At 36.9% G+C, this 12,862-nt stretch overlaps 1 protein-coding gene across 5 annotated transcripts in view; it reads left to right on the top strand.

Moving 5' to 3' along the window:
• The first annotated feature begins 124 nt into the window (after positions 1-124).
• The window catches only part of LOC139982568 (sorting nexin-33-like), a 62,055-nt gene continuing 49,317 nt past the window's right edge, over positions 125-12,862 (top strand). Inside the window, exon 1 of one of the 5 annotated variants that reach the window (XM_071995469.1) lies at positions 125-336. In XM_071995469.1, coding sequence (XP_071851570.1) covers positions 322-336 — 15 coding nt within the window. In that variant the 5' untranslated portion in view covers positions 125-321. The remainder of the gene's footprint in view (positions 337-12,862) is intronic. The other 4 variants (XM_071995470.1, XM_071995471.1, XM_071995472.1 and 1 more) reach the window with 4 other exon arrangements.

The raw sequence follows: 12,862 nt of genomic DNA, 5'->3' as shown, positions 1-12,862 counted from the left end.
TTTGCCAGGCTGATGTAGCTTCCGTCCAATGTTTATTTTTGTTGCGAAATAACGTCACGACTACTGTCAATATGTCATCCTGATTCATGGTTCCCCTTTTCAGAAGATGACAAGGTGATTTCACTGATGGTGTCATTCACTGAAAACTGATCGTGTCAGTCGAGAGTGTATTTAGTGTTTGTAACGTTGCATTATAAAAAGTACTCATACATCGTTGTACAATACTAGCAACATACAGATTTGGTCATTCAAGTCGTGGCTTACCAATTCTTGGACCTCCTAATCTGAATGATATAAAGTTGGAACTTAAAAGTAAACAAGATGGCCGTCAATCGGGTAAGTCTTCTTGTTCGGATTTTGGACCTATTCTGTCTTTCAGTAAATTTGTGACATAGTATTCTTACACACATATATGAAAATGAGTTCTTAGTTTGAATCGTAAGCTAAGGTACATTTTGGTGCCAGTACCGATATTCAGTGGGTGGTTCGTGACACATATAACTTACCCTACAAGTACAACATAGGCCTAAGTTAGACCAATATGCAATATATATTGCATGTAGGCTATGTAGCCTACGGTCATACCGGAAACAACAAAATGCCTGGTATAGTTACTAGCAGCTTTGTTATACCGAAGCAGTAAGGCCTGGACCTTTTCAATATTGTGGTAGGCCTAGTAGTAGCATGGTGGACTCGTAATTGACGCACTTAAGGATTGAATTGACGATGTCGGTCAACATAAAATCAAAATCACTCAACTGCCTGCACTTTTCATATGTTTAGTCCCTCAGAAATGTAATGATCTCAAAATATTTCTTGTTCTGTGCCTACGCAATGAACAATTGAGAAGAATTTGAACACAAAATGTCTGCTGTGTCAAGTTCTTTCATACCCCTAAATTGACACATTCGTCGATAAGCTAACTGTAGTGTAGGCCTAAGTATACATCCATTGACTTTAGATGCTGTTTGCTATGCTCTTAGCCTCTAAGCTCCGACAGATCAGGTCCTAGAGAGCAGTGTTATCATATTGAGGTAATGTTGGTTATTTTTAGGAAGTAAGATTTCCAAATGACCAAAAAATGTGCAAAACTGGTGGGAGGGTGTTAATAGCTTAAAAAATACCACAATTTGGTCAGCAAATAGCTGAAATGGAATCAAACTCATGAAATATGTCATTCTGCTTGACTGCAAAAAGTTTAGGTGGCCTGCTGTATCGTTGCTAGTAATAATTGAAGGTGCGTCAATTACGGGGGTGCGTCAATTATGAAGCCTTTACTATACTACAGTAGTATTATGTAAGGCCAGGCCTTACTGGTACTAGTATTAATGCTACTTGATTAACTCTAGGACTGTATACTATCAATTGGATACATGCAACCTGTTAGTGTTGGCAATAACTAACTGTAATTTGGCCTAGCCCTGGTGAAGCAAATGAAATGTAACATTGCTTAATTAGGCCTAATACAAATAACCCTTCTAGGTCCGCATGACTCTGCCAGCATCGCTATTGATAAATCATGACTGATTTGTTCATTAAATACAGATAGCCCATAGTATACCACAGTACCTCATCGATATGCTGGAAGACCACTAATTAATCAACTAAATTACAACCAATCAAAGTCCCATCTTGAACCTGTCTGATTTTTCCATGTTATTTAACTGCCGTAAAGGCATGTGAAGTGGTGTTCTCAATGAAACATGGGAACATAAAAAACAAATCCTACAAAATAAATGGAAGGATCCAACAGGCAAAAATCTTCCTGAAAATCTTCAAGAACTGGATCCAATCATCCAAGTCTGATTTGTAGCTCCAGTAACAATTGTAGGGCTAGTAGTGGTGTGCTTCTATTGTAGGTTGTTTAGGAATTTAATTGAAATTTGGGTATCGCAAAATGTGAATGCTATATATCATACCCTGAGTTAGGATAGACCCGTACTGTATATTATAACTTCTGTGGATAAACTTTTCAGGCCTCTTAAACCCACAGACAAATGTGTTACCAACGATACATGGTCATTTTGTATGAACGTCTGCAATACAAGTTAAAGTTGAAGGTTTATAGTCTTGTGCAAGGCCAAGGTTCCAGCACACAACTTTATACCACATCAATGTGTCCTCTGGGGGACTTTCCATACTGTAGGTACTGTTGCCATATTGTAAATTAAGTTTTGCTAATCTGTACCTGTATTTGACATAGAGATCTACCTGTATATATAAACTGTAGATAGCTGTACATTCTGTACCGACAGTGCCTAAGTAGCATACCTGTATAGTGTGCACTTCTTGAATGGGCTCAATTTAAAGTTGAAGTTAAAAGTTGAAGGTTTAAAGTCTTGTTCATGGCCACTGCCCCCAGCCCCCCCCCCTCACACGACCTTACCACACTTACTCTAAACCCTCTTCATTGGTAACTTGTCACAGCCACACACGAAAAGTGTGCACAACTCAAACAATCCCTCCTGGGAGTCCTGGCGCACTACATCTCTGTGTCTCCTGACAGACTTTCCATAGGGTGCGGCCACAAACCCGCCCAAGCAACTATATAAGTTACATAGCAAGTCCCCATTTATACACTTGATTGAAGAGAGACAATGGAGATTAAGTGCTTTGCCCAAGCACACAACGTAATTTGACTCGAACCTGCAGTCCTTAGATCGCCAGTCCATTGCCTGAAACCACTTGACCACAATGTTACCAATAATAAGCTATTAGGCTGTTTTACCAAAAGGCAAGTTGATTGAGCCTACATAATCCTGCAATGTTCATAACATTCGCAAGTTAATTTTAAATAAACTGCCAGTGTAAACTCATGTTATCCTATAATACTATCATAATCTAATTACTACAGACTTATGTATGACAGTATTTTGAAATAAAGTGCCCATTAGTATTAAAAGTACATAGACCTCTTTTTCTGGAAAAAGTTGATTTTCTTTTTGTAGCAGATCTCGTGGAAACCTGCAGTACATTCTAATTAGTTTTCTAGACTTACCAAGACTTTCTAAAACCTGCTCTTCAAATGTGCCACCAAACAATGACACTTTTCCATTGGCACTGTACACGTTCATGATATTACGAAAATGAAGCCAGCCATTGTATGTACAGTTTGGCTGAAAAACTAGACATAAAATCTGGCAGACTGGCAACGTTCCATGAATACGAAAATGGTCATCTAAATTGATGGTCTAGACAGAACTACGTGTACTGGGTAATGAAGGATGGAGAACAGTTTTTGCATTTGAATCTCACTTTCTAACATCTATATATATCTGCATTGTTGAAACAAATGGGACGATAAATTAATTGCTTAATTGACCTTCAATTTGGTGGAAAGGAAAGATTGATCTATAGTGGGAGGGATGTCAGAGTTGGATCAATCGTTAACGCTGCTTTCTGTTATATATCTGACAAGTTTGGCCAAATTTGCTGACCAAATTTGAAGCCCTCAAGAAGGCTATGTATAAAATGCTCCTACTTTAATCACCCAATTAAATTTAACGACGGATATCATTCGATTAAACAGTCATGAAAAAAAATCCCACGAGACACAGTTGCAGTTTACAATATCAGTGTACGTTAATATTTTGGGTTTTGTACGTGTGTTTTGCATACCTGTACAAATTTACTGTATGTATCACATGTTGACTTTCCTTTGAAGACTGATCAAGTGTTCACAATCACAAAGAGACGGATTCCGTTCCACGCCAACAGTGAATGTAATGTGTCTGGTATCGTAAAGATAGCAGAACAAGATGAACTACAAAACTGCCAACCATGGATAGAAAAATGTTTGAATATTAGCAGCTTTTGTGAACAAACATGGTTAAAAGGTATAGCATTTCCCCGGCAATATTTGAGAAAAATGAATTAATTTCAATTCTTTGCAAAAGTGATGTGAACAGTAAATTAATTCCATGTATACTATCAAACCGTGCATACAGTAGTATGGTCTAGGTACTGTAGAGTACACACTGTAGAAGCTATCGGACAGCTTTGCATTAGGACTTGAAGGTATTGAAGACTTGCCCCAAACCACGTACTGCCCTCTGAAAAAGTTTACTTTCCCTTGCTTGCAAGTGAAGTTTTTTTGTTGTCGCTAGAAAATGCTGACAATAATGAAACGTGATACCTTGTTATCTTTTATCTAGACCTGAGATGTCCATCGCTGCTATGTACACTGTGTTGTGGGTATTGACCGCAGCTGTATGTACTGACTGTACACTAGTGTCTAAGTACCGATGGTGGTGTCTAACACTTCTGTTACACCTCATTCTGAACTAGGTCAGATTACTGGCATCAGACTTTCTTTTGTGGGCGAGTCTTCACTCCCTTTATAAACACTTGGTTACCGTAGCATTTTTGTTACCTGTTCAATGTTTGAGATCTACGCTTTCACTGTATACTTTTGACCAGACAGGTAGAAATTTAACTGGTATCTCTTGGCAGATTAGTAGATCTGCAAAATGGTCAGATTGCCACAGTAGATATACTGTATATACACAGAGTTTAGAGATACCTAAATAATATTGCAGTTTTGTATACATGTACACGAGAACCATATTTTAGAATCCAGGACTTAAGAGACAAAACGTAAAGGGCTCCTTCAAACTGCACTGTGTACAGTGCACAAAAGTTGTCGAAGAGATTAATTAATATTCCATGTCAGGCAGCGAGCTCAGCAGATACAATGTATGTTTGCACGCATTCATGTTTGTTTTGAAAGGATGAAAGGTCAATATAATACGAAGTGAAATAAGTTTCATACACAATGCAGGTACTGTAATACAATATCTATGTAAATATAATTTACCGTTATACAATCTACTTATTTTTTCCCCCCCTATATATTCTAGGTATAAATTGCTAGTATGGGTTTCATGGAAACATTTGACAATCATAAGGAAATGTTTGAACCAGTGTGTAATTAAGAACCAGGATTCATGTGTGCCTAGTTTGAGGAGGGTTGGTTTGCATTTAACCATTTGGACTAAATATTTGAATTTAATAGAATGTCCCAAATCCAAGCGATGCTACTAGCCAGGACTTAAGGAAAGACATAGATGTACAGTGAATGATGGCAGTATTAAACGTATTGTATTGACCAATTCAAAGCTGTGTCAGTAAATGATTACAGTACTGAAGTATGAAACATTCCCAGGCTTCTATTTAAAGCTATTGTTGATGATGGAAGTATGTTATATGTAACATTCTCCTCCTATTCAAAGCTACAGTAAATGATGGTGGTTTGAAACATTCCCCTCCTATTCAAAGCTACAGTAAATGATGGTGGTATGAAACATTCCCCTTCTATTCAAAGCTACAGTAAATTATGGTAGTATGAAACATTCCCCTCCTATTCAAAGCTACAGTAAATGATGGTAGTATGAAACATTCCCCTTCTATTCAACACTACAGTAAATTATGGTAGTTTGAAACATTCCCCTCCTATTCAAAGCTACAGTAAATGATGGTAGCATGAAACATTCCCCTTCTATTCAACACTACAGTTAATGATGGTAGCATGAAACATTCCCCTTCTATTCAACACTACACTAAATGAAGGTAGTATGAAACATTCCCCTTCTATTCAACACTACAGTAAATGATGGTAGTATGAAACATTCCCCTTCTATTCAACACTACAGTAAATGATGGTAGTATGAAACATTCCCCTTCTATTCAACACTACAGTAAATGATGGTAGTATGAAACATTCCCCTTCTATTCAACACTACACTAAATGAAGGTAGTATGAAACATTCCCCTTCTATTCAACACTACAGTAAATGATGGTAGCATGAAACATTCCCCTTCTATTCAACACTACAGTAAATGATGGTAGTATGAAACATTCCCCTTCTATTCAACACTACAGTAAATGATGGTACAGTAGTATGAAACATTCCCCTTCTATTCAACACTACAGTAAATGATGGTAGTATGAAACATTCCCCTTCTATTCAACACTACAGTAAATGATGGTAGCATGAAACATTCCCCTTCTATTCAACACTACAGTTAATGATGGTAGCATGAAACATTCCCCTTCTATTCAACACTACACTAAATGAAGGTAGTATGAAACATTCCCCTTCTATTCAACACTACAGTAAATGATGGTAGTATGAAACATTCCCCTTCTATTCAACACTACACTAAATGAAGGTAGTATGAAACATTCCCCTTCTATTCAACACTACAGTAAATGATGGTAGCATGAAACATTCCCCTTCTATTCAACACTACAGTAAATGATGGTAGTATGAAACATTCCCCTTCTATTCAACACTACAGTAAATAATGGTAACTAGTATGAAACATTCCCCTTCTATTCAAAGCTCAAGTAACTGATGGTAGTATGATGTGAAGCATTCCCCTTCTATTTAAAGCTACATTTATTTTTTTCATATATTTTTTCCATATATTTTTTATAATGTTGTAAGTACAGTATGGAATAGGCAGACAAGCCAAATATTCAGAAAGGAGCTCTATAATACTTTAAAAAATATTGGGCTACTGCTCCTCCAGACCTGGCAAACCCACCCTCCTGGGAAGAGACCAATAGCTATGAAAAACAAACAAAATGAAAGGAATTTTTATATATTTTTTCTGTGCATATAGTGTACACACCCATATATGCACAGTGTGGTACTTGACCTTTGTGTTTATGATTTTTCTCTGTGTTGTTTTATGCAGTAAACTTGTATGTTTACAGTACACTTATTTAGTTAAAGACCAAATATGGAGGCAATTTTTTTTTTTGAGATTTTCCATTAATTTAGGAGTTTACATACCCATAATCAACATGTGTAAAATATAATCTTCGAAAACCTACTATAACCCATCAAAAACGACCACGAAAATGGACATTTTGGGTAGTCACGTGATATAAACCTCTGGAATGTCTGAAAACAGAGATTGACCCAAAGGAGCCTCTGGTCACCGTGTGACGTCAAAGTTTGTATACCGCGAAAATCAAACGCTGATATAGGCACTGTTTGTACACAGATAGCGAAGAATTGTACTGTTTTTGACTTCCAATTTCGAGCGTTTGAAAAGCTGTTAGCTTAAAACAAGAACACATGAAGGTTAACAACAAGTTTTAAGACAATTATAAGCAGAAATTTTAGTTAAATTGCTTATTTTATTAGCAAAATTTCCACTCAAATGGAGGCATCTTTTACATAGCGTAGCGTCAATAGGTCCGTACGGTACAATATACTTACATAGTACTTACTCATTTTAATATCCCAAAGTATACAAACACAGAAAAAGTATCTTGTCAATAAACAAATTTAGCAGTGAATATCCTAATCCACGTTTCTTGTTCAATCCTGGGCGAAAAACTACGGTGAGTCTGTGTAATTCCATAGAGTTAGGTCTAGTTGAAACAGGCCTTGACCAGTACTAAAATCCCACAATCACAAGACAGTCACTAACGAAATAAAACGTCCGATCGCTACATACTACCGTTTTTATTCAACTCCTTGGAACATGCAGATGTCGGAATAAACAGAACGGACAATATTACACATGTATCACGAACTCACGATACTGGAATGCAACAAATGAAATAGATAAATCCTAACATGGCTATTTACACATGCTGTGAGCCAACGCCGGCGAGAGTTGTTGTAACTAACTACCGTACATGTACTAACAATGCTATACCCTTGGCACGGTATATATATACGGTCATCTCTTACAGTAAATATATTACTGTCAATTGCGTGATATAATGTTACATGTAAGGACGTCCAGGGCGTGTTTACGGTCAATTTCATATTAGCTATGTCCGACCATGGTCCGACACAGCTATCGACAGTATATAATTTTCACAGAATGAGACATTTGCAGCATACACAGAAGCAGGGTCATGCATGTGGACTCATGGGCATGAGATACTCCGGGTGCTGAAGAATCTTTCCGCGTGGATCTCAAAAAATTGATCCAAAGTCTGCGGCGTTTTACGTCGGTTCTTTTACTCGGAAATCTAAAAAAGCTGATGCTTTTGTTTGATGAGGTATAACTGCAACCTCCAACAACACAGAATTGTGACATTTTGAGGACAAAGGAGTAATATCGTTGATGTTTTTGGCAGCTCAAGTATACGACTTTACACACTAAAAGTATAGTTGTGAGTGAGGTATACAAACGTTGACGTCACATGGTCACCTGATGTCTTAGGAATGTTTCAGGAATGTCTGAAATAGAAGCTGACTTTTCGTCCCATTTTTCACTTATTTAACGTCCGAAATTGGTAAAGTTAATTACATCAATGTAATTGGAATCAGTTAAGGATTACATACGTGAAAAATGGTGGGATTTTATGTTCATCGAAAAGTCTCCATAGTTGGTCTTTAAATAGCTTAACAAACTACAGCATGTACAAGTTTTACAGTGCTGAGTCACTGACCATCACAATACATTGGTGGTGTGATAATGGTATTGTGTAAACAAGAATCCAGGTATTCCCCTGTCCAGCTATCAATTATATACTGCATGTCACACATAGAAGGGAAAGTGTTTAGGGAATTTTATTTCACGATGTCATGATTGGGGTAACTTCCTTGTGTTTCATTCTGTTGACTAACCCTAAAGAAAAAATATATAATAAAAAAACTGCCAGGTCATGTTGTAAGGTACAGCAACCTTTGGTTAGAGTGAAGTCGGTCGCTGATGACACAGGACATTCGTTGAGGTACTGTAGGTTCAATTTGTTTGACAAAGTGTAAACAAAATATAAAAATATTTGCGGATCGTACAAATACGGTAAAAAAATGTAAAAAGGTAAAATATGGTAAATTATGGTAAATGGTAGAAAGAAATGGTAACAAAAATGGTAAATGGTAAAAAAATATGGTAACAAATATTAACCAAAATATGACCAGTAAAAAATATTTACCGATGGCAAAATATGGTAAAAAAATGTAAAATGGTAAAAAAAGGTGAATGGTAAAGAAATATGGTAAAAAATATTTACAGATCACTAATTAGTGTGTTTAATATTACCACTTTAAATCTTACCATTACTATTTCGACGTGCGTTGGACTGGTCTAATTCCTGTAGGTTATTTATATAATAGGTTTACATGTATGTTAGTTTCCTGTAATTCAACACAGGAGTGCATGGTTCTAAAGACAGAACCGTGTACCGCTGTACCTGAAAGTTTATGGCAGCCAAGAGGCAAGGAAAAAATCAAACGAAGCTAGAAAAAAAGAAAGAAAAGATAAAAAAGAGACCCGTTCATGCAGCACTTCAAGTTTAAGTACTTAAATTATAGAGTACTTAAAGAGTATTTAAATTATGAATAATTAAATTATAACAAATTTAACGTAAAGTCATTATCCTCGCAGAAAGTGATAGCAACTTTGTCTTATTGAGGATTTCTGTTGTATTTTTTTACTTTCTCTTTGAACTTACCAGGTACCTGTATTTGCGATCCTATACATGTGCAAGTCATAAAATAATTAACTTACGGTTGATGTACAGTATTTATGTGCACAGGTGAATTGCTTTCATAATTAAAAAACTGTCAAAGTTTTAACACTTGTTCCAAGTGTCTCATCTTATAAATGTCAAGTACTGTAGTTGCCATTATATTGTTAATTTAAAAGTTGCGCTTACCTGTACCTCAGAAATAAATGGAAGGATCCAACTGGCAAAAAAAAAAAAGGCTGCATACGTAGCATACCTGTATGGTGTGTGCACTTCTCGAAATGGGCTCAATTTAAAGTTGAAGTTAAAAGTCGAAGGTTTACAGTCTTGTTCAAGGCCAAGGCCCCCCCTCTCCCCTCCCCCCTCACACGACCGTTTGTGTGCTTGAATATTGTTAGGGTACGTTCAAAGTTAAAGAATGTATGTACTCGAGAAAACGGTCTCAAAATTTGTAGACATCATTTTCGATTTCATAAAATTTTGTATCTTATTTGGTACAGTAGTTGTGAAAAAAGAATTGTCTGGGCGATGAAACTTTTTGAATCGAATGGAATTTCTCGTTAGTATTTTCCAGAAATTAATGACAAGCGTGACAAAATCTAGAGCTGCATATATATCAATATATTAAAAAATATATATTTAAATATTCATATTTATGTATTTAAACACGGTAAGCCATGAAACCATAAACGTTGTTCTTTACAATATTAAGTACTGTATCCTGGAAACTTTTACAAAGTTGACTTAGAAAGTGAAAGCCTGTCATTTCTTACCTGACATTGTTTATACTCGCTTTGTTTTTTCCTTTATATGTCATTTGATAAATAATCCGAAAGCTCGTTACCCTCTTTCCTTTGTTTCTGCTTGTTTATTTTATGTGCAACAGAATAACAGAAAGTATTAATGTACAGTACATGGGACGTGGTTTTGGTTTCACGAACAAACTTAGAGTCTGTGTTCCTGCTAATTGTTTCTGCTTGTTTATTTTATGTGCAACAGAATAACAGAAAGTATTAATGTACAGTACATGAGACGTGGTTTTGGTTTTACGGACAAACTTAGAGTCCGTGTTCCTGCAAATTGTCAATACAGTACTTTGAGTTGGCGTCAGTAGTCTATGGAACAGTATGTAGTTCTTAGGGTATCATATATAAAGACTTTTACAAAGTTTTATAAACTTTAGTTACACTTTATGTAGCGCTGTAGCTTCGTTTTTATTTTAGGGGGGTTGATAAGGTGAGGTTTAGAATAGAAAAACTAGATAAGAGGGAAGAGAAAGGTGAATGAGAGGTAGAAGAGGGGGGGGGGTGGTGGAGACTGTGAGGGTGGTGGTTAATGAAACTTAAAAATTACTCCAAATTTAGGTAAAATTAATTATTTTGGTAGCACCCCCGCAAGGCTGAGTGTTGAAATTACCAAACATGAACACAAGCTTCTCTCCTGTATGTACAGTAAACAATATTGGTCATTCTTTATTTTGCTACATAGTATATATAATATTTTTTAAAGGAATTAGAAATTGATGTCATAAAAACTACCCCTGGTGTTTCTCACAGTACCCGTACCACTTGTAGTGTTTTGCTGCTCACGCAATGTCAGGCTTTAAAAGTTAGTGAACGTTGACAATTTATCATTGTTTACAGTACATATTAAATTATTAACTGTATTGTATGATTGACTACGTATATATCATATAGATCTGTAATTAGTCATTACAGAACTATAACTAATATTGAATTTGAGCAAAAGAGTGGGCTAGCGAGCTGATTGGACCTGTATAATACACAGTGTACTATGTATACAGTGAATAGGCCTGTATAGACTACTGTACAAACAATTGCTAGTGTACGTACCACTGTACGGGTATGTACAGTGTGTCTATATATTGTTTACTAATCCACACTGAGATGGTATGGTATGTCCTCAAATCTAGTGGCAATGTCACAATGAATCAGCTGTTTCTTTGTTTTGGTAGAGGGGGGGGGGTGGAGGGGGGAATACTGCACTTCTTTACCATCCTTCTTTACCGCACTTCTGCACCGCACTTCTGTAAAGCATTTCTGTACCGCACTTCTGTAAAGCACTTCTGTAAAGCACTTCTTCACCGCACTTCTGTAAAGCACTTCTTTACCACACTTCTTACCGCACATTTGCACCGCACTTCTGTACCGCACTTCTTTACCGCACTTCTTACCGCACTTCTTACCGCACTTCTCTACCGCACTTCTGTAAAGCACTTCTTCACCGCACTTCTGTAAAGCACTTCTTTACCACACTTCTTACCGCACATCTCACCCCACTTCTTTACTACACTTCTTTTAGCTTTGATTTTCTGGTTCCCAACAGTTGTGGCTAATTTAGCTAGTGATGATGCTTTGCTGGAGTGCTTGTGCTTGAACACAAATTTACAGTCCAGTGTGCACTTTAAGAATGACAGGAAATTATTTGAAACCGTAAGGATGGAAAGATACAGATAAGAACTTTGAACACTTGATAGAGTGGCTAGATTTATCCCATCCAAGGAAGAAACTAAACCTCCTAAGTTACATACAGTATGATCCATGTATGTAACCACAGTGCTGTAGGTCAGTACTTCCTGATAACATTTTTTAAAAGGGATTTATAACTATGCGGTTCTCGGTCGTTGTATGTTAATGACCAAACCACAAAGACCGCATTTGACTTTCACGGACCAGAAGTACGTACATGTGTGGTAGTCCGTACAAGTTGAACGATTGACTTTAACCTTTAGATGCAAGTTCACAATGACCTTGGGTTTAACTGTAGGTATCAGGCATTGTGCCTCGCGATCACCGATTTAGGAAACTGGTTTTCTTTACTAGGAAACAAAATCATTTTAAAGCTGTGTTGTATACAGTGAGCTGCTGTTCTTTAAAGGGTGTGAAGACTCGCGCACAAAGAAACGTCTCACGCCGGTAATCTGACCTAGTTTCGAATGAGGTGTAACAGAAGTGTTAGACACCACCATTGATCCCAGAAAATACACACACAGCTTGCTACCGTCGGTAATTAAACACTAGTGTACAGTCAATACATACAGCTACAGTCAATACCCACAACACAGTGTACATAGCAGCGATGGACATCTCAGATCTAGATAAAAGATAACAAGGTATCACGTTTCATTACTGTCTGCATTTTGTAGCGACAACAAGAAAACTTCACTTGCAAGCAATGGAAAGTTAACTTTTTCAGAGTGCGGCATGCGGTTTGGGTCGAGTCTTCAATGCCTTTAAATGTACTGAATGCCTACCAGGTTACCGTACGGTTAAGTATTGTTCTATCAAATCACGCACATTCAGCATTCCGAACAGCTACATTTATGTCAAAGGTCAAATGGTCAGGAATATTTGAGTGCTGGGCGGATTTGTGCTGTAGTGTGATCCAAGTCCTGGA

Source organism: Apostichopus japonicus, chromosome 16 (genome assembly GCF_037975245.1).
Source record: "Apostichopus japonicus isolate 1M-3 chromosome 16, ASM3797524v1, whole genome shotgun sequence".
NCBI classification, from domain to species: domain Eukaryota; kingdom Metazoa; phylum Echinodermata; class Holothuroidea; order Aspidochirotida; family Stichopodidae; genus Apostichopus; species Apostichopus japonicus.
This window is presented reverse-complemented; position numbering and strand designations above follow the sequence as displayed.